Source organism: Terrapene carolina, unplaced genomic scaffold, assembly GCF_002925995.2.
Source record: "Terrapene carolina triunguis isolate 2854851 unplaced genomic scaffold, T_m_triunguis-2.0 Scaffold95, whole genome shotgun sequence".
Classification (NCBI taxonomy): Eukaryota; Metazoa; Chordata; order Testudines; family Emydidae; genus Terrapene; species Terrapene triunguis.
In genome coordinates this window covers 18484748-18508050 of record NW_020664446.1, presented here as the reverse complement: position 1 = coordinate 18508050, position 23303 = coordinate 18484748, and the positions used below count along the sequence as shown (strand labels likewise).

The 23303-nt window shown below is 41.5% G+C and overlaps 1 protein-coding gene across 7 annotated transcripts in view; it reads right to left on the bottom strand.

Annotated features, from left to right (window-relative positions):
- Positions 1-23303, bottom strand: part of TACC2 (transforming acidic coiled-coil containing protein 2) — a 142497-nt gene that overhangs the window by 99894 nt on the left and 19300 nt on the right. For all 7 annotated transcript variants that reach the window (XM_024216996.3, XM_024216994.3, XM_024216995.3 and 4 more), the window contains exons 3-4: positions 13810-13935; positions 5862-6002 (exon numbers count right to left, since the gene is read on the bottom strand). In XM_024216996.3, the coding sequence (XP_024072764.2) occupies positions 5862-6002; positions 13810-13935 (267 nt within the window). The remainder of the gene's footprint in view (positions 1-5861; positions 6003-13809; positions 13936-23303) is intronic.

Sequence of the window (23303 nt, the reverse complement as noted above, 5' to 3'; positions counted from 1 at the left end):
AAGAGGAATTAAAACATTGTTTTTGAAGGAAACATTTATACAGACTTTGGCCCCAATTCTGGAAACACTAAATGCATATGCTTAACTGTAGTTTATGCATATGATTATGCTTACTGGGTGGTTCATGGGACTGAAGTTAAGCACATACATAAGCATTTGTTTTCCTCACTAAGAATCAATTTGGTTATAGAAGAAACAGTGGGCTAGATCTGTCCCTTTCATTTTGCTCTGGTGGTGCAACAGGGACAGACAGCTCGCTTAAGCACTGGGATAGGAAGTCAGCTACACTACAGCCATTCTGGACCAGCAGAACAATGCCATGGAAGCTGGGCAGTTACTAATGGCAAAAGTGAGCGCAGGTCTGAAGCAACTCTAACTTGGATCAGAGACCAAACATCTCCAGCTGCTTCCAGGATCATGTGGTGGTTATAGAAGGGTCAGTACAGAAATCCACCTATGTTCCTGCCCCATTCAGGTGCCCTGAGCACAGCTCTGAGGATCTGGTCCTATCATGGATATGATTTAAAACATTTCAGAACTGAAGACGACTGCATTGGTTGGTTGGTTTTCTGCAACACACAAGATATGAAGTTACTCTTGTAGACGTTATTGATGCTGAAAATTCAAGTGCTGCATGGAGACTGACAGAACGATATGAATGACAAATTACTTACTCTTGATAGCGTTATCCCAGATCTTGGATTAAGTTAGGAGGTGTTTGCAATACATCTAATAATATTACCATCATAATCAAAGAGGAGGTTGAAATGCCTTAGGGCTCCATCTTGCAGAATGTATTGGAATGGCAATGGTTTATAGGTTATCACCTTGTTCCAGCCACCAGCCAGAAATGTGTCAAAGTGAAACATGACCTAATTTTTATGCAGTTATTTTATATGGCTGATTTGACAGGACTTAACACACATGCACTACCTCACATTTTTCTGTGAATCATAGAGTATTTACACCAGGGGCTTGATTACAATGGCAAATAGTAATTTAGACAGTAATATATTTATTTTGCATGAGGTTGTAAGAATTGTATTTTATTTCCTTCCCACCGTAGAACAGCCCCATGGCAAATAGTGCAATTCTCACCTCAACTCGCAAGCACAACTTCCATTAACATTAGTGGAAATTCTCCTCTCACACTCCAGTGAGAACGCACACCTACATTTGTTTTTAAATCAGAGAAGATGTTAAGATCACTTTCTGCCACGTCCAAATGTGATACTTGGCAACATATATTTGAGATTCCACATTGCTGACTGGACTTCAATTGTGTTTTATGCAACTCTACTAATATAAATTAGCCAGCTGATTATTTATAATGGAATATAAACACATACAATTTTTGTCAAATGCATATTTTATATTATTAATGGGATAATTATTTGAGGCGTTATCAGAGTTGAATGAAAGATCGCTTGCTTGCTTTTTAGGTTTCCTTTCTCTGCAACACCTGCTCTTCCCTACACATGTAGCTTTGTATCCTGAGTTTCTCTTTGAGTTGGGAGCTGTGATGAACTCAAAAATTTAAAGTGAAGCCACTATATTTGCCTGATTTGGGATATATAATAAGCAATCATCCTATTTGTACATGGCATGCCACTATGATCCAAACTATAGTCCACATTCAGTTGAAAGTCAACCCAGGCTTGCCATAAAGTTAAAAATGCAGTGAGCTTCTCTGAAAAATAGCCCATGTTTCTGGTTTGTAATTAAACCTGAAGCTAGGTGAGTTTTGCTCAGTTTAAGGCTTGACTGAAAATTTCACTCAGCTCCTCATGACCTCACTGGAGTCTAGGGCAGTACAAAACAAACTAATAGTTAAAACTATTCTGTTACGCTGGCTCCTTAAGACAGCACAAAATACAGGAATTCTCCTCCTCTGGAAAGTTCCTTCTGGCCTTAAGGGTACATCTACACTGCAATAAAGCCCCCTGGAACTGAGTCTCAGAGCCTGGGTCAATTGACATTGGGGTTCAGGCTGGAGTCCAGGCTCCGAGACTCTTCCGTCTCAGAACCTGAGTTCTAGCCCAAGCACAAACATCTACACTGCAGTTTTTAGCCCCACAGGCCAAGCCTGAGTCAACTGACCTGATCCAGCCGTGGCCATGCCACTGGTCTTTTATTGCAGTGCAGACATACCCTTAGAGGCTATGTAAGTCAACAGCTTTCAAAGAAATGCCAAGATTTATACACAATATTTTTAGTTAAAAAGTTTATCCACCTAATATGGAAATAGCTTTATTTTATAGAAAACTAGTGTGGCATCCTCCACTCAGACAATTCTCCGCAAAGTTCACAGATCTCTGCACTCCTGCTGGCTATGCTATTTCATTTAAGAACCTTTTTCTTTCTTTCTCTCAACTTTCGGAGGTTTGTGTCTTAAGAGGTTCAAAAGAAAAAAAGTGGTCCAATACAGTATCATGGTGGATCATCATTAAAGAGAAGGCCCATCCTACCCATATGCTACTGCAGGTCGAATCTTCACGTTCAGATCAATGGACACAGTTTAAGACAAATAGCAGAAATGATCACTCACACACACACACACACATAAATGGAACAAACACACCTTAAAAAAAAAAACTAAAGGGGAAAATCACAATAATAGGAACAATCATCACCCATCACTGCTCAAGTGCAGCAATGTCAACTTTACACCAGGAGCAGACAACTAGCTTCAAACACTAAGGGTATGTCTACACTGGCAAGTTTCTGCGCCACAAGTTATACCACTTTTATTAAAACGCCGGAATTAAACCGCTGTTACGTGTCCACACTGTGCTACTTGTGACGCTGGAGCACATCCACATTAGCAGCTCTTGCAATGGCAAAGAGAGCGGTGCATTGTGGGAGCTATCCCACTGTGCAACTGGCTGCAGGGTGCTTTGGGAAGGGTTCGCAATGCCTCATGGGGCAGGCACAGCATCACATGATTCAGGTTTCCCAATCCCATTGTTCCATGGGCAACCTACTACATTGCCAGCTGCTTGTCAACTGAAGTGGGGAGGAGGGAGAGAGTGTGACAGGGAGTGTGTGTGCATATGGAGTGGGGAAGAGAGCGAGTGTGTCTTGGGGGACAGTGAGTGTGTCAGCAGGCTGTCTTGTAAGTTCAGACAGTGGCAGGAAGCAACCAGTCCTAAGGCAGGGGGAGGGAAACCCCTACATCAGCCCCCACCTTCCTCCCTGGGCTCTCTGCACAGCAATCTCTCTCTCAGACACACATGCACACAGACACCTGCTTCTGTGTTCAACAGCACCAGCATTCCACATTAATGGTTTGCTTTGTGTCCTGGAGCAGATCAGCACAGCTCGCAAGGGCTGTCAGAAACGGAGCTTTGAAAGGGGAGGGGCGCATGTCTCCTGGGCAGCAGAGTTCAAAACCATGAGCAGAGCGGTCACTTGAGGCATTATGGGACAGCTTCGGAGGCCAATTACAGCACAGAAAGCAATCAAGTGTCTACCCTGGCAATAGAGCGCTGGAGCCGCTGCGCAAATAGCCTTAGGACTCTCGTCGAAGTGGGTTTTCTGTGCACAAAGTGGCTTGGCAGCGTGTACACGTCTGCAGTTTGAGCGCAAAAAGCTGCTATATTGCACAGACACTTGCCAGCGTAGATAAGCCCTAATGCATCGCTGAAGACAGTTGACTGACACATGCTACATGTCCCAGAATATTAGTACTGTGAATGGTGTTTGCTATACTGTGGCATACACACTGGTTCCTGTCCCTATTTCATTCATCAGCGAGGTGTGAATATTGCAGTGATAATGCGCAGTCATTTTCATCTGTGATTCAGAGAATTTTCCTGCTGAGAGCTGCATCTTTTGACATTTCTGTATACTGATGTATGTGGTTTCTCATAATTCATATGGTACTCATCACAAACTGCCAATGTAAATCTGTGGGTGGAGGAAGATATTCTCCAGGGTGTGTCCACTTTATATTCTCAGTTGTGTTGTGGTTTTTCCATTAACAGATGTCCTAATATGAGCATGCCTTCACTCCCACACTGCTGTTGCACGTCTCTTGATTGGTGTTACTTAGTGCACCTAACACGGATATCCAAGGGCATGTCTCATATTTATTAGAGTTGAGGTGGGAGGATTCAGCTTATAGATGGTCTGAGACAAAAAATGCCACAGACCGTCTGTCAAATACTAGTGCATAGTTTATGTAAATCTCTTTGGTCAGCTTGGGAACGTTTAAGGAGGACTATGTTCACCTGGAAATGGGGATAAATTGACATTTCTTCCATGAAACTAATATCAGGGGTTTCTCCTATGTGTAGAGCTAAATTCCTCCTTCGCTGACAATAGCTGTAGTATTGTGACCCTATGCACCCCTGTATTTACACACTCCTGCAATAACACCTCTCAAGACATATTTTGTACAAGTATCACATGAAAGCTAATAACACCAGTTAAGATCATCGTAAAATACATGTGCTAATGTTATATATGAAGTTAGGAATTCGCTCTGTATGATGTTACTGTGTTTCAACCAGTCTCTTCTGAGGAGTGAGTAAGCAGGTTTTTTCCAGACAGAAGGTGCCTCCATCCAGGTGCAATCACAGACAATTGGCAGTCACAATCAAGTGGTCACTCATTGGCCTATCAGAGGCTGCAGGGACAGATCAATTTGCACTGTAGAAAGCACCAGAGAAGAAGCCATCGAACCTTCTCCATCAGACTCCATGGTATCTTCCCTCACAGCAGGACCACTGAACTTTGAGAAGGCTACATTTCAAAAGTTCACTGGACTATAAAAGAGAGGGGCAAAGAACCCCAAGTGATCCTTCCCTAAGAAGGCAAAGGACCCAAGCACTTTGGACTCTGTGGGCGATCCTGATCAACGGGTGGTCAGCCATCTTGCTGGGAGGATGCATGGTCAGAATTTCACCTTGATCCAAGACTGTAGTCTTGTTAAGTCTTAGTCACTAGAGAGCATTTTTCACTTGTATTTGTTTGTAACCATTGCTGGCTTCATCCCTTATACTTGTACTCACTTAAAACCTCTCTTTTTGGATTAAATAAACTTGTTTTTTTTTAAATCACAAGTCAAACACAGTACTGGGTTTATTTAAAGTGATTTAAAGTAACTCCGGGTAAAGCAATAAGTTGCCATGTTTTTCTCTCTTTAAAAGAGCAATGGATCTTATTACTCCTCTGACTGTTCCAGGAGGGGGCTCAACAATTCAGGGTAGATGGTTTGTGGGAAAATCAGCACTAGGGTGGGGGTGAGGGTCACTTGGCTAGTAGTAACCAAGGCTGGTGTAGTCCGGAGTGTGACTGTGGTGTGACAAGCAGGCTGAGTTGGAGTCTGAGTTGCTGAACCAGGGTTGCTCATCACAAAGTCACTCAGTGCACGCTTGTATCCTGGCTAGGAGCATCCAGACAGAGAGGACCAGCAGCAGAGCATTTTAAGGCATTCAGGGTTACAGGACAAGCAGTGACATAACCTCTCACTGAACTGAATTACACCCCAGATCCTGACTGGTATATCTTACTAGTTCATGCCAGATGATGCTGAGCACAACCTGGACCTGAACATACACAGTTCATCAGAAAAGCAATTCCTGAATCCAACTTCAAAATGCAAAATCTGGCTTAGTAACTCAATTCACTAACACTAGATATAAAAGGATATGGAACATCAGAACCACCACCACTGACACAATCCAAGCTCCCTCTCCTGGCCTTTGTGAATAGTGCTTATCTGAGCAAAACAAGATAGTTGAGTACCTCTTTCCAAAAGACACTCATTTCTGGACAAACATGTCAAAATTATTGCATATATTCTGAAGCAGGGAACACCCAAGACAGAAGTTGGATAAAACACATCATTACAATACCTCTTTATTTCCTTTGTCAATCCCTCACTGTCTTGAGCAAGTGATCCTACATCATCAGCTGGTGTAGGAGCCAAGGATGCATCCTCAGGAACAGATGTAACAGGGTGCTCAACTTCTTTGCAGCTACCAGGCTGGGAAGTGCTGCAAAACAATTCAATTATTATAAATAACAACCTCTGCAAAATGTAATCAATGCCAAGAAGTTTTCATCAACATTTGCAAATTACCCTTGAGACAGTAGCTTACTGTCAGACTGATTTGTTATGAGTCTGCCATGTTTTCTTTTCCCACATATAGAGCCCAGAATAAATAAATAGCTAATAGCTACTATCTATCTACTTGGCAGTTCTGCTGTGTAGTGTCTTTATGCAATGATCTCAAATCACTTTGCAAACCATAATTAATCCCCACAACACCCCCAAGAGGTTGAGAGCTTAGCAGTTTGTCATTTCCAATCCTAAAAAACAATAGTAAAGTTTTCTTTCTTGAAACTTTCAATATGCTGCAGAACTAAATGAATTTTCACTATAAAAACATTAGGGTTAGAGATTTGCGGTATTGTTTTAATACCAAGCAACTTCCACCATATTGCTAAGTTTCACAGTGCTGAGTTTAGAATACATATGAGATTTCAGTTCATTAATTTCAGAATAGGTAAAATATATTTTTTTAAAAGCCAACAGGGGTGTATCAATGATGATGGTGATGGCAAGAAAGTCAGTTTGGTAACGGAGTGCCCTCTCCTGACTATATCAGGAAAATACTGGTGATAAGTTACAGCTGCAATTTTGTCAGGGTGTTTTTGTTTTTGTTTTTTAAATGATGAGCCACAGGATAGTGTACAGTAAAAAGGACAATGGACATTTAAGAACAGCAGAAACAGGCATGACACCAGAGACAAAACATTACTGTTGCCTTTATTCCATTTTCGAGCAATCAGAACAGGAATGTGGCATTACAACAGTGAACACCTTTGAAAATAAGTGTTGCAATAATGGAGCCAATCTTTGTCCAGCTCCATTTGGACAATTTTTCAAAATGGTCTTTTTTTTTTTTTTTTTTCGGTTGGGGGGAAAGGAGCCTTTTATTTTTAAACCATGAAAGAATGAAGCTTTCGATTGGGATATTTTCAAATACTCGGTCCAATATGTAATGCCTCCAGAAATAGGCTTTCACTCACTGTACAGTCAACACATGCATTTGCATCCAAAAAGAATGTACGCAAAGGTGACTGGAATGCTGATAGGTAGCCCTCTGTGGATACAAAATTTGTATCCGCATCTGATCCTCAAACATGGTCTGCGGATATCTGCGTCCCTGGATATAAAGCGTGTATCTGCAGGTTTGCAGGGCTCTTGATATAAAATTTGGATCTGCATCCATCCATGATCCGCAAACAAGATCCGCAGAGATCTGCATCTGCGGATACCCACAGATATAAAGCAGATATCCAGAGATTTGCAGGGCTCTACTGATATGTGGGAGACAGCCTTCCTCCTCAACTAGAACAACCTCCACGAAACCCCACCTGGCAACAGATGTCTCAACTTACAAAACTCAGGAAGGGACGAGCAGAGCATGTGCAAAACCCGCACAGCAGGTTCTGTTAACGAGAGAGAAGACTACGATTTAGCAGACAAATGCATCTGCAGCGTCATAAAAACAAAACCATTAACCAAATGCAAAAATTAAAAAGAATGCTGTCGGGCTTTATAAAATGAACAGCAATACAACCAGCCAGAACATGCTGCTGTAAAATAAATAAAAATCCCCTGCCCTCTTTGCTCACAGGCTTCCTTTCTGCTACATGCTGTGCTGTCCTAACCCATCCTGTCTCTCCAGAACAGGCTCCCTTCCATCTGTTAATAATTTTAACCATTTAGTAACTACACTCTTTCTGCCTTTGTCTGCAAATGATTATACTAATGCAGAAAAACTAAACTCCAGAAGATTTTTTTTAAAGTAATTATGGTTCCTGTAGGAAAACATCCAGTGTAAGACAACAACTATTGGTACAGATCAAACCAGACCAGGTTATAGTTAAGTGACAGAAACCAGGTAAAAAGCTATGGGCAACAACACAGATCATTTCACACTATTCTCTTTAGGTAAGCAGATCTTGCTTTTGTGGCTTATAGGACTCTCTAGTCTCCTGACATGCGTGCATGTGTGTATATGTCTTAAAGTGGTGGGATCTGCAGTCACTTTGATCTCTTCTGGGAGTAAGTTTCACATTTTGAAGAAACAAGCTATTTCCTTTTTCATTTACTATTTTTCCCTTAGCTAAAAATTGCCTTTGTCCTTATATAGTAATAATGTCAAATATATACAGCATTTGTATGACTACATAGGGTCACACCAAAACTAGAAGAAAATACTAAAAGCAAAAAATAAACTGCCAAAAATAAGTGAGCATCGAACATCTGCTAGGAGTGTAAACAGAGCATCACAAAAAGAAACAAATGCACAAGGAGGCTAGTCAAGACAGGAACACACCAAATATACATAAGATTTATGGGTGTTTTTTAATACATGTACACCCTCCAAAATACTGCAAGAATATTCTGAAATAAAGGCACACCAGTGAACTGCTTACAATACTACTCTCTCTCTCTCTTTTTCTCACACACACACACACACACACACACACTTTTTGATTCTCTCCCACCAACATTCCTTCAAGTCTGCACATAAAAGGGAAACATTTACCATGGAAACGTATTTTGTCTACTGTCATTTCTAATGCGTGTTTCAAAATGAAACTAGCCGCCAGAACTGACTTTTTAATAGGGATGGTTTACTTTGTATGGGCTATAACATAAGCCATGTTGATAAAAACAATTTTCAAACACTTCACATTTAGAGAGCACTTTGCATTTTTCAAAATGTTATATAAAACATGACTAAATTCCCACAATGACCGTGTGGGGCTGGTAACTGGGCTCTGTTTCTTGGTTGTGCAAATGATGCCAGAGTGGTTTCGATACAGACAAAATAATCACTCGGAACGTGGAAGTGGGATGAAGTGCTGCTAGCATGGGCGTGCAATTCATTGCTTGTGTAACTTGTTGAACCACCCATAGTTGGGTTCGGGCCAGAGGGAATGTGGTCTGTGCAAAGTGAGACCTGTCTGCCATTACTAGCTGCTGCACTCGTGCAGCAATGACGTCAGGGTGACTGAACTCAGGGTCTGTCTACATTGCAGCTGGGAGCGAGCCTCCCAGCCTAGGTATACAGACTTGTGCTACCTCCACTCAAATTACCAAGCTAAACACAACAGTGTGGACTCTGCGGCATGGGCAGCGGCTCGGATGAGCCATGGGAGCTTGGACCCCGGGAGTCGGGCAGTCTTGGACTCAGGTGGCTAGCCTGAGCTGTCACTCGTGCTGCAATATCCACACTGCTGCATTTAGCAAGTTAACCTGAGTGAAGCTGGAGCTAGTGCAAGTCTGCCTACCCCGGCGGCTGGGTGGCTCACGCCCAGCTGCAGTACAGACATACCTTCAGCATCCAAAGTAAAGCAGGTTCCCACAACCCTCTAGTTTGACCAGGGTGCAACTCTGACTTTCAGGCAGCATCTGCACCAGCTCACAACGCCAAATTTGCAGTGCCGACGTTAGAACTCAACAGTCATTACTGAAACATGATTCAGTATGAAACTGTTTTATTCTCAAAGCAAATTGGCAGCATGCCCACTAGGCCTAGCTAAAACACCACCAGAGACACCAGCTGTCCACTGTAGCTCCCCGAGCTTTTTAAACTCCTGCCTCCACAATCATTAACCTACTGAGCCGAGCTCGTCAGAAAACAAACATTTTTCAAACTCTGGGGTTTTTTTGTAAAAAAAAATTAATTTTGAACAAAACTTCCTGACAGCCTCTATTGCTAGATTCCCCTGTTCCTGCACAGCTTGCAGTGAGGAACAATCCCCAAGAGGCCTTTGCTGTGCGGGCATATTATGCAGTTAGGCCACGCCCACTTCCCTATATAACAGTGCTGCCCTTAGTATATTTTAATACCACCACCACAGATGAACGTCACTCACATTTCACGCCCTCGCAGTTGCCTGATTCACATGCAGAGTCAGTTTCCACACCAGGAACTCAATTTGACACAACACCCTGACTAACATCCCTATTTCGCAGATGAGAAAACTGAGGTAGAGAGATTAATTGATTTTTTCTGAGGCCTCACAGCGAGTCATAGCCTGGCTTAGAGCAACCAATTTCCTAGCTCCCATAGCTGAGCTCCACCAATCTCACTTGCCTTTTAATATTTTTAAATACTTACTGTGGATTTTGTATCCATTATTCTCCCCTTGCTCAGCTTGAGCAACTGGGCTGGCTGCTGGGAAACGCCAAGAGGGAAGGAACTTTCCTCCTCAAGCTGTGAAGCAACACTGATGCAGGTCTGCAGCTGCCACGCCAATTTAATGGCTAGGGCAGCAGCTCTCTTTCATAGGTAGAAAAGACTAGAGGATCTTCATAGCATCAAATCCCTTGGTCTGTCTCTCTGGGCTCTATACCATACTGGGGACGTCCCTGACCTCCCCAGCCCACTCCACAGCCTCTCCAAATTCTTTCCTTCCCTATGCACAGTGGCACTGTTGCTACAAAGACCTTTTGCACTTAACAGCGGGGGGAAGGTTTGCCCTTGGATTAGTAAGTACAGCCAAACTATTTTCTCGTGCAGCATGTTTACGTGGACTGGGCGGGGGGAAGAAGGGCTGTTTTATGTCTGAAATGGAAATGGCTTGGCAGAACAGTTGGTGAACTCATTACCTATTTAGTGTTAAGACACTACTCTATGGGTCTGGTAAATAAAACCCACTTACATGGACCAGACCATGTGGTGCGCTCTCTGATCAATATGTTATCACTGGAGGAGGGTGGGGAAGAACGCTGCCCTCAAGGACCAAAACAAAGATATAATTTCTTGACTGGACAGATGGAGGGACAGTATCTGATCTCATATTACACACTGCCATCTGGAAGACATTAAGCACAAACTGACCCCTACTTTATATGCCTCATTATTTTTCCTGTCAAAGTGCACTCTATCTGAATTCTAAGACATCCCTTATGGGTAAACATACACATGGAAGCAAAAGCAACTATATATAAGTAACCCAAAAAGGTGCTTTGTAATTTGATTTGATTGCCGCTAAAGTGGAATAGCACTGAGCCATCTGTCTTGCAATACACTAAGTTTTGAACAGAATAATGAGGGATAGGAGGCAGACACTGTGTGTATGTGCACTGAAAAAACTTTTCAAAGTAATATCAAAAAGCAACTGTGGAATAATTATATACAAAATGCTGTAAAAGCAACAGCAGTAACGTGGCTTTGTTAGGCTAAATAAGCAAGCATAAATTATGCATAACAGAGGGTGTTGGAAGGTGAGACACCACTAAACCATAAATGTAACAAACATTTTGCTCCATTGTTTTAAACATCCTCCTTGGTCAAGAAGCACCTGATTCTGATCTTATTTACACCAGTTTTAAATCCAGAGTAATCCTGTTAACTTTAATTATATTGTTTTATACCAGTATGAGATTTTTACTGCCTTACTTTTGTTTGTTTGGAATGGGAGTTTAAGAAGTGAGCTCTAGCCACACTGAGCTTGAACGCTCTTCTTCCAGGAGGTGTAGAGGTGACGTTCACAGAAGTTATAGCAGATCTATCGCCATGACACTGCCAAGTGCCCAGGCAAGACAAATACATTGTTAGCAAATAGCAGGGAATGAAAACAACAAGGAGTCTGGTGGCACCTTAAAGACTAACAAATTTATTTGGGCATAAGCTTTCGTGGGTAAAAAACCTCACTTCTTCTGATCCAGGGAATGAAAGTTGCCAAGAATAACAGGCACACAGGTACAAAGAAGATAACTTGGCTTTGATGTCTAAACTCATCATTGTTCTTATTTTCTCTTCTTATCAATCAATCTCAACAAGAACCAACCTGTGCAGTGATTTTTTAAGAACACTGAGTTTAATAAAGTTCTCTGGTTACAGGTTCACTCTAATTGCTCAGTGTATTACTCACTTGCCTTTTAATGCACTTTGACAATGGATTGAAGGGATTTCTAGTTTCATGCTAAATACTTCTATCCCCAATTGCCATTTTGTTACCTCCTGCAACAATGTGTGGTGAATCACTGCTGATATCCTTGCACCTTCCACAGTGACATTATACAGAGCTCAAGTCTAGCCCAGACTAAACTGATCCCTACACACTGTACTCCTCAGCAGAAAATTTGCACTGCTACCCAGCATAGATTGGGGCAATCACAAATAATTATAATATTAAGCAATAATACTCCTATTAAATCACATTAACATGAAAAAGTCTGTGGCAGTAACTTCTGGGAAGAAATGAGAAAAATCAGTCTAACATCAAAAAATGGTACCTCCCCCCATGTCAAAATCTTATTAAACCATTTCTTCTATTTGATACAATTAACCTTAAACTTAGCATCCATGGGAGGAAGACAGACATACCTCTGACTTATAGGCGTTCATGAGGTTTTCAGGAAGCTAATAATGAAGATACCACAGGAGATTGCTCTGCCTGAATGTTTCTAAAATAATAGCTAGTTGGCACTGTAGATCTGTCTGACTGTCTCTGTAAGAGCACAAACTAAACAATCACCCAAAGGCAGCATTTGTAGATGCTGCTGAAGCTGATGTTGTAACCCTTCCTTATTCCTCTGCTGTCAGAAAGAAGCTCATAGCTTCAACTCATTAACAGTTCATTCTCTTTCTAACAGGCTCATCATTATGGTAGAAATTCAGAATTATAATGATGAGGAAGCCTACATCAGTGTAAACAGTAACCAATTACATTTGTAAAGGAGCCATCGATGAAATCTGCATATTAATTAAAACCTTGCAGTGACAGCAGGAAGAAATCACTAACTTCTCATCCTTATCTCCCCAAAAACCTATGCTAATTACCCTTAAGTTGTTAGGAAGAGTTTTGTTTAACGTGCCTCTTTTCGACCTCAATTCTCCCTATTGTGAATTAAAGTAATATAGTATTTGAAATAGCAGAGGAAAAAAAAGACGGGTTAAATTTTTAAAATGTCAATGTGATTTAGGAGCCTAACCCCTAGTCTACACTAAAGGCAAGGCAAGCGTGGGAGTCCCGGGGGGGGGGGGGGGTGGGCGGGGGGGGGGGGGTGTGAATAGGGGTCAGGGGACAGGGAACAAGGGGGATTGGATAGGCATGCTTTTAGTCCCATTTTCAACATTATTAGGCAGTTAGGAGCCTAAAATTCATTGGCTGTATATTCCTTAGGGCCTAAGTCACTTTTGAAAATGACTTAGATGTTTAAGAAAATTTAACCCTAAAACTACATCTACTGTTGAAAGTTTAAAACATGAACTCCTATGCCTCAGCCCCTCCTTTCTTGAAAGTTCAACTGAAAACAATATAGGTAAGAGCCACAGTAATCTGCTCACATCACTAAAAAGGCAGCGTATAATAAAAACTGGAATTTCCAATCCACTCCAGATAACTAACCTTGTTAATATCAGCATCATTCCAGCAAAGAATCTGGCAAATTTAAATATTAGGAGAAAAGGTCTAAACATGAAGCGCCAACTCACCTTGTGCTGAGAAAAAGGTGTAAGTTAATAAAGGTATAAATTGCATCTGTCTGTGCCACCAGCCTTTGCTGTGCCCCAGGGAGACTCACTCGCCCAGGGGAGGGATATGCTACCTTTCCTTGCAGATTCTATTTGAGGGGGCAGCTTTAAATTCTGGCATAGATTCTACAGACGCTTCAGTGACAGACTGCCAAGAAGAGGCACTGAAACAGCATATCATCTGGATGCACTAGACATACCCCTATCCCAAAACCAGTGGCTAGTACCCTCCATGACACAAGGAAGTTTTCAGTTGCTTTTCATCACCACGACTGTAATGAGACCCTTACTGTACCTTGCTGCAGTCAACTCAGCAGCACCCAGAGCAGCAACATTTTCACAAGGCAGAGAATCAGCTAACAGTTGTTTGGAAGAATCAGTGGAAGAAGCCAATTTTATGACATCACCTGGCACAGGAGAACTGTATAAAAAAAAAAGAGAGAGAGATATGGAAAAATGGCACAGTTCGAGGTCTTTGTAGAATTACAATTGCTTTTAATCCCTACATCTGGAGACATTGTTTAGCATAGGTAGTCTATAGCAACCTTACGTATATGTTTCCATGTGCATTACCTAATGCAGGGAAAGAGCTTTTTTAAAATCACGGATGTGCATGGCTCAACTGTCTAGTCTTTGTGTGTGCACATGCCTGTTTGAAGTCAACAGGACTTCGGCCTGCATAAAGACTGCCTTATTGCATAATAGTGAGACAATGTCAGTTTTGCTTACAATGCATGGGAAAATAAACTAGTGTTTGACAATAGAAATAGCAAGATTTCCTTATGCTGAGATTCAGAAGAACTTCTTTCAAACCAACAAGGCAGAGCTGCATACGCAAGGGCGAGGAGTGGCTGGGATGTAGTGGGAGCACTAGGAGAAACTGAGTCAGCCAGAATTCCTCCTGGAGCTCCCAGTGGGTGAACACTGTAGCAGCAGCTCCAGCCATCCTTGCAATGGGTACAAAGCCCACTCTCTCCCCACACTGCTACCAGTTCCATTAGCTGCCGGAGGGAGAGCAACTCTGGTCACTTCACACTTTATTTTCTGGTCACCTCAGGACTGTGCCTGGCTACAACAAAGGGGCACAGAACATGGGAGGGTTCCTTCTGCCATTGTCCCACATCCTCTTGCATATCACAGAATCATACAAATGTAGGGCTTGGCTGGAAGGTACCTCTAGAGGTCATCTAGTCGCACTGAGGCAGGACCAAGTATACCTATATATACACCGAGTATATCCATGCACAGCAGGACACAATCTGGATCTAAAATCTTATTAATACTTTCTGGTGTGTAAGTGCTGAGCAGATGGATCAAAGTAATGTTAAGTACCAAACACATTATCAAATCCATAAGGAAAGAGTCTTCTCTGAGGAAGTTATTTCTGTGAAGTCACCAGAGTCACTGTACCACCACAAACCACAAGAGAGCAACGCCTTCAGAATTTTTTGTGGAGTCCTTTTGTCAAATTTGCCCAGATCCTCAAAAGGTATTTAGGCACCTAACTTCCATTGAAATCAATGGGAGTTACGGTAAATATCAGTGAGGATCTGAGCTATAAAGACCCAAACCTTGGGAGATGCCAAGTAGCTCCAACACCCATTGAAGTCAATGGGAACTGCAGATGCTCAGTAATACTTAGTAAACTGAGAACTCCAGTTCCACATTTGGGCATTGAGAATTGATCCTGAACAAGAGTGCCTAAGGCTGTGTCTACACTACAGACCTTACAGTGGCACAGCTGTACCGCGGCAGCTGCACTGCTGTAAGGTGCCAGTGTAGCCGCTCTGTGCCAACAGGAGAGAGATCTCCTGTGGGCATAATTAAGCCACCCCCAACGAGCGGTGGTAGCTATGTCAGCAGGAGAGCATTTCCTGCCAACACAGCACTGTCCACACTGGAGCTTTTGTCGGTGAAAGTTATGTCCGTCACGGGAGTGTTTTCTTCACACCCCCGACTGACAAAAAATTTTCCGACAAAAGTGCGAGTGTAGACATAGCCTAAGTTTCAAGTTGGGCTCCCTATTTCTGACCCAGTTCTGCTCTCTGAAATATGCCCATATTACTCCCATTGATATCAAGTGAATGGAAGCTTCGAGCATGCTGACTCAGCCAGAACCTGATGCTAGGAAAAGGGTATGAACCTACATGTAATAGCTGGAAGATGACCATGTGGACAGATATAATTCCAAATGCTAATATTTCACACCAAAAACAAACAAACTTGACAAATGTTTTACCAGTAGAATGTTCCTTCCATAGATAAGCTGAGATCTAGCTGCTAAAAGAGATACTGTACAGTAGTACAGTTTAGTTTAAAAGGACACAACAAGGAGTTAAACTGCACTGTAATGATGCAATATTATATTGGCACTGTCTAAAAGTTACCATCTGAACTTATCATTATTTTCATATATTTTTAACCAAAATGTAAAGTAACAGACTCATATGAGAAAAATAATTGGTAAAACTTTTTTTTAAAAGTGTAGGATGTCCTTACAATTGCGTCCCTTACTGAGCTAGTGTTTTCTTCTACTTTTCATTTCCTATAGTACTTATGGTCACATTCTGAACCCATTCATGTTGGTGTAAACAGAGAACCCCCAATAACTTCAGTGGAGTCTTCCTCAACTTACACCAATGCCAAGGAGAGCAGAACTGACCCATTGTGCTGAACTAAATTTCAAAATGACAACTTACCACATTTGCCTGTTTTTGAAAGGTGTAATATTACTTTTATGCAACTATTGGTAGAAAGCTAGATGAACAAAGGTCCTCATTATCCCAGGTTAACATCACCTCAGGGATCAGCTCTTGAAAGGAAATGTTTTGCCAAGATGTTGTAGATTCCAAAGTTTTCTAGTTTGGTTGGTAGAAGGGAGTGTCTTTGCCTTTATTGAAAAAGGGGATATATCTTTTTTATTAATAAAATGGATATTGACCTTGAGTGTCATCTCTGCAGTTGGTCATAGGCCATTTCTTACATCGGTGTTGTACACATTTTTAAAAACTGAGCCCCATCCAGAAAAGTGAAACCAGCTGCACCTCTGCTACAAGCCTGCTAAGTGCTGGGCTATTAAAGGAAACCTGAAACCTATTAAAGGACTAAACATCTTAAATTACATCTCTATGTCCCCCAGTTAGTTCAAGGGGTCCCATTCTTACACTAGCTTGGAAAATGCTGGTGCAGAGCTTCTTAATATGATGATACTTCCTCTCCTTTCTTACATGCTTTGATGTGCCGTAGTATACTTAACATTGTTGACATTTGAAGTATCATCATTGGTATCCATGTTAGCACCTATTGAAGTGAATGTCATCAGACCTCTTTTAGGCTCTTTGCAAACTCAGGCAGATGTGTCTTCATTCATTATACTTGCCTTACATTTTAAAGATTTGCTTTGGCAATGGTAACAGGGGTTTGTTTATTTTTCAAATGAAAGCTGAACCTTTGGAGAACAACCGGGAGGTCTGTGTGTGGTTCCCCCATCCAACCTCACCACCTCATCTTTTGCACAATCCCAAGGTGGAGCATCTTCCCTTTTGGGAAACACTCCCTTCAAAGGGGAAGAAGTTGGTGGATTTTAAGTATTCACTAAGTGTGCAAGTTTAACTAATTAGCTCACCTTTGTACACTGCTTTGTGGTATAAAGAGCTAGGTAAGTGCTGAGTATTATAATAATTATTGAGAACACAGTCACTAATAGTCTTCTGTTGGTACATAGAAAAGTACAGCACAGGTCATGGCTCTGAAAGCTTTCTCACATTGTCATGCTGATGTACCTTAATCTTCCATAACCTGGAGGGACCAACTGTAGAGGTAAGAAGCAGATTACATTTCCATTCTCATTCAGTCATTTGCATCTCTTTGATTCTGACAACAACAACAGACACCTATCCCCCTAGGAACAGGAGACCAAGGGCTTGACTGCACTGGCACTTTACAGTGCTGCAACTTTCTCTGCCAGAGGGTGTGAAAAAACACCCCCCTGAGCGCTGCAAGTTTCAGCGCTGCAAAGTGCCAGTGTAGACAGTGCACCAACTCTGGGAGCCATGCTCCCAGCGCTGGGAGCTATTCCCCTCGTGGAGGTGGGGTTTTTTTAGAGCGATCTCTCTCCCAGCGCTGTGCCGCAACTACACAAGCTACGTTAAAGCGCTGCCGCAGTAGCGCTTTAACGTTGCCAGTGAAGACGTGCCCCAAGTCTTTTCACACAGGTCACAAACTGTACAACTTGAAACCCTTTTTGAAACAGAAAAGATGGTAGTGAAGCAGTTTATTACAAAGCCACTCTACTGGACACCGGTCTAATAATAAAGGGAACCCAAAAAAGCCTTCCATCTAGTTCCACAACAGAAATTCTTTCAAATCAGAGCCATATTAGCTTAATGCACCCCTTTCAGATTACCACCACCACGAGTCCCTCACACTACTAAGAAGTCTTTCAGGACAACTTTATCTCAGCATAAACTCTGCACAGGGTGATCAATAAGGCCTCTTTTCATTCTATTGACTGAGTTCTGGGTCGAGTGGAATCTACTAAAGAGATCTACTAAAAATTACTTCCAAATTCTGCTTATGGCTAGCATGACTGAAATATTTTTCAAAGGAAAAATACTTCACAGTTTAACAACCAGCTGCTTAATAACAGCTGCAGCTAGCACACTATAAATTCAGTCAAAAGACCAAAGGGCTCAGTTTGCAATCAGTATGTCACCCGGCTAAAACTTCTATCAACAAGTGTCCTTGGTCTCTAGTGTTTCACAGTTTTAATCTTAAGGTATCTGCTTGGCCTTGAGGAGATGCATTTTCAAATCATTGCTGGGGAGGCACATACATAAAGTCACTAATGAGTCTCTCAGATGAAGTTTGCCCCAAATTCCTGATGTGCATTAAATATAAATGAATCGCGAATAACGGCATGCGTCCGTGATATTTCTTCTATTTGAGAGACTCAAGTCCTGCTTTAATAAAAAAAAATGCAGCTGATTTTGACACAGGTAAATTTTTAAATAAGTAAAAGCAAGGTTTAAGTGGTTTGCTGACACATGTGACAATGAGTGCTAGCAGGGATGAGCTGACTCATCAGGGATGAGTATAGCTTTGCTTACAAAATTAGGGCTAAATATTGTCTTGGATCCATGTACAGGTCTCCCATTGTTATCCACAATATCTGTACCCTAAACCAGGGGTGCCCAACCTATGGCCTGTGGGCCGCACATGACCCACCAGAGCATTTCATAAGGTCCGGGGTCTGCTTCAAGAAAATACACTAATGGATGATTCATAAGCATTTTGTCGTGATGTTTACATCATTTTAGTTTACACAAGTGTGTAAATAGACAATACCGTACCTAGAAACAACCTATCTAAATAAATATGAAACAAGCTGAACTTAAAATATGTCAATACAGGTGACTTTAAATCCTATTAAAATATGTAGCATCTGTTTGGCCCACACTAGGTTGTGCTTTGGTTTATGTGGCCCTCCTGTGTAATAAGATTGGGCATCACTGCACTAAACAACAATTTTACACTAAAGTTTTTAAAAATCTTGAAGTCAGGAGGTTATGGGAAGAAGGGGAGAGAATCCTCCAGGCTGATAAAAACTTTCCCCTTTATTCCTTCCCCTTCATGTTCTTTCAGTTCAGAAGGGTTGGCTACGGCGCCCTTTGCAGTCTGTCAATAACAGGCTCAGGTTTGCTCTGACAAAACCAGTAAGTGCCCAAGTCCTGCTATCCTCCAGTTATCTGCATATCCCATTGCTGCTCTTAATATCATGCAGCCCTGTGTGACTGCCTGTTTTTCACATATGGTAAATCCAGCCCTGCTTGAAGTGATTAAGGAAAATGCTGAAGAGTAACACAAAATACTTAGAAAGGGAGGACTGAGCAGTGTTTGTGTTGTTGGCCCAGCATATTTTTAGAGAAGAGGTATAGGAAGGAAATGTTGTCTAGTGGTTAGAACAGGGGCTGGGATACAAGACTCCTTGAGTTAATAGTAATACCATATATATAACCCAGGACTGATATTAGGCCAATCAGTCTCTCTGAGCCTCAGCTTACCTGGGTACAAAATATGTGCAACAGTACTCACCAATGCCCAAGGCTGTTGTGAGGGTTAATGATATAATGTCTGTAAGTGTCTTATTAGTATACCACATATTAGCAACACTTTATAATGGGAAGAGGTCCAGTAGCCCATCTAAGTTAGTCCAACTATCTGCCTAGATTGCTTAATGTTCCTTTTGTTTCAATAAGTGCTTGGCTCAGGCCTTCTAGGATAGGTGCAGAGTTTTAGCTTCTCTTGCTTTCTTTGGAAGTTTACTCCACAAATTAGTTACCCTTGATGATATCAAGATTGAATTGAGGGCAGAACAGCGAGATAAGCTGCTGTAATTACTCTGCACACCCCTAAATACTTTTATTCTTTAAAAAGGAAAATTACATTTTATGATCTCTGAGATTCCTATAAAGATTATTCAACAGGCTTAGGAGGGAACAAGCCATTTCTGTGCTGGTGTCAGAAGGAGACAGTATCTCACTCTGATAAACAAATCAAAAGTGTTAACTCAACAGCAGTGAAGGACAAATAACATTCTCCTTCCTCTATAATACCTTCTTCAAGGACATTTAGGAGAGGTCTCTTAAGTGTTATAGCAGAAGGACAGCAACTACTAAGGTTAGTTCTCCTTAGTATACACCGAGTCATGTTTTTGTAACAAATGCTGAAGTTTAGAGCATGGCTTATATTTCCTAATTAACTAAAATGAAGCCAATGTAACTTTTAATTATCCAAAGTTTTAACAAATACGCTGTCATTTAGAACAGCTAACAAATATTTATTGGTGCTTCAAATGTAACAGAAGAATCTCCCATCAGATCCTGCATGTATCTCCCTTCACACAGTACTGGTAGTGCTTAAAAACCTCAACCAGTTTGGGTCGCATTGTGCTAGATGCTGTAAAAACAGACAAGACATAACAGATGAATGGGACAAATAAGAGGGTCAGGGTGGGGCAGGGCAGATAGAGTGTTGGAATTATTAATAATGTTTGAAAATATGAATACGGGAAAGTCCTAACACCAATTTAGCCATTTTTTTATTACATTCAAAGGCCAAAAGGTACTTTATGCAGTTGCGCTAAACATGCCCCAAAAGCCTACATAATAAGCAATTTACTACATTCAAACAGTAACAAAACATTTATAAGCATTTGATTAAGACACTTACAAATGGGCTAAACCCAGGGATGCTTAGACCCATATTAGCTGGCTCCAACATGGTCAGGCAGGTATTAGCAACGAACCATTTAAGTGTTTACTTTTTTATACCCTTTAATAAACAAGTGATGTCATTGCCAATTACTGACTTCAGCTAAAAACCAATTTGCTTATTCACCCTTATTTCCAGTCTTAATTCAGATAAAATTTACAACCTCCTTTCTTCCAAGGCCTCCCCCCCCCCCGCCCCTTCTTGCTGTCCAACAGTTTTCCCATTGCACTTGGGTTCACACAGGCTGTAACACTGGTGTGTGGGTTGGGGAAGAGCCGTGTTGGCTTATTTTAAGACAAATTTTCTTTCTTTGATTTAACCATCTGCAGTCACCTCAAAGGCCTTCTTTTTAGAAACTTCCCCTTATCTCATTAGTTATTCTTTGAATCAAACATTTGCCATACTTTTTTCCGTTTGGCTTTATAACTCATTATTTTTTAAGGCCTTCCTTCTACCGTACTTGCTAGTCCAGGCCTTTCTTTACAACACAAATACATTTCCTTAACCAAACTTAAGTTAACTAATTCTTTAATTTTATACTTATCCTATATGGGTAACAAATATAATATGTTGTTCGGACAAATATAACAATATCCTGGACAAATCTTACTGAGGTTAATACCTTGGGGTCCATTGTATTAAATATCCAATTGTTTATGAGTTATTGTGAGATTGTATGTATCTTTAGGACAAGGGGGTATGCTAATATGATTCTTCCAGTTATCATCCCTTTGAAGCCACTCCCTGGAGAGGGGTTCAGTTATACTAGTTCAAACTGAATTCTCCAGGGACTAACAGACAAAGAAAGGGTTTTTGGACAAATAGCCTGGTTTTAAACAGGCTCAGGGGTTTTATTCCAATCCAGAAAACGGACTTCTTAGGGAAGGGTTGGAAGGCAGACACTGACCAGAGCCCATGTGGAGATGGGTGTGTGAGAGAAATCTCTAGTAAACTTAATAGAACACATGTAGGTTCTTTCATTGTTTTTAATATATATTTTTCTGTAGCATTTTTACCTTACGGATAAAATATGCTTGCTTGGAAGAACTGTGTGATGACAGCGCTGTAGCAATTACAACATGTCAGGTCTCTGAGGAGAGGAGAGAAGTGAAGCAGGCCTGCTTAGGCAGACTGTCTTTTGCTGGAAATAATACAGTGAAGGCAGGGAACTGTGCAGCCTGGAAATATCCCAGTCAGAAGGGACAGAGATGTGGGTCTCCACCCAAGAAAGGCAACAGCTGGGGAGCCGGAAGTCTAGGAATAGGTGCCCTTGCTCAACCACTAAGGAAAAGTACAGGTGCAGTTGCCCTAAACTGTGCCAGCTGTCCATAACATTCCTTCTCTAACTATTCTTTTCTCTACCATTCACCAGAAGCCATAATTCTTGCCAGGATACGAATACTGGCTTCTGTGGAAATAATTCTGATGTCACAAATTTATGATGCCTTCATATGAGGAATAAGCAGCCAGAGCAGAGAAATTCTTCAGAAACAAAGATCCTCAACCAGAATGTCATGGACGCTAGGTGAATGTGCAGAAGAGAATGGATAGGCAGCAAGAACCCTCTACCCAGTGCTTACAGCTCTGCACAGTGATTGGGCAGAATTGCTGTATATGCAAGAGCACAATTAGTGTCACCTGTAGCATTAGCTATCCCAAAGGAAGTCAAGTGGTGGAAGGGATTAGCAGCAAAGTTGGCCTGGCTCAAAGGGCAGCACAAACTGTAACTTCCAAATGGTTGGCATAGCAGCTGGACCCTTCAGAAGCTCTTTAAGAAAAGCCTGCCTGAAACACTAGGCTTCCTGAAATCCCTCCTGGGATACAGCTCCACCCTGCTTCCACCCAACATAGTGGCTTCAAGGCACAAGACCTTAGTCTCTAAGGTGCCACAAGTACTCCTGTTCTTTTTGCGGATACAGACTAACACGGCTGCTACTCTGAAACCTTTCAAGGCACAAGGTAATCCTCTCTGTGTGCAAAATATCCTTGGTGACAAAGAATGGAAGGAAGATAAATGCAACAGTTGTATTGAATAGAAGCTGAATTGTTTCTAAGTAGAATCTTTTCAAATGATTTCCTCAAGGGAGATACCCATCTTCTAGAGACAACCCCAACTGAACTTATGTTGCATTTTGCAGTCCCTGCCAGTAATCACAAAATACCACATACTAACTGGAAGACAATGGCATCCCAGTCTCAGCCAATCAGAGCACCCAATAGCAAAGAGTAATTTTCTGAAGTGTTACTTTTCTGGCAGTATTTATGGAAATGCTGACATGACGAAGAAGTTCCCTCAGCAGGTAGTGATGTTAAGTCATAAATTACTTTAGGGCCTGGAATCCCTCTCAAATATTCCTTCCAAGCACATACCATTTTGGAAGTCCCTTCGTTTTTCTCTACCTCTATACTCAATTTACCATATTAATGTGAAAAAACACAATCAATCATTAAGATAGAAGAGAAAGTCTAATTGTATGGAACGTTATATTAGTATGATCAAGTTAAAAACTACAATTC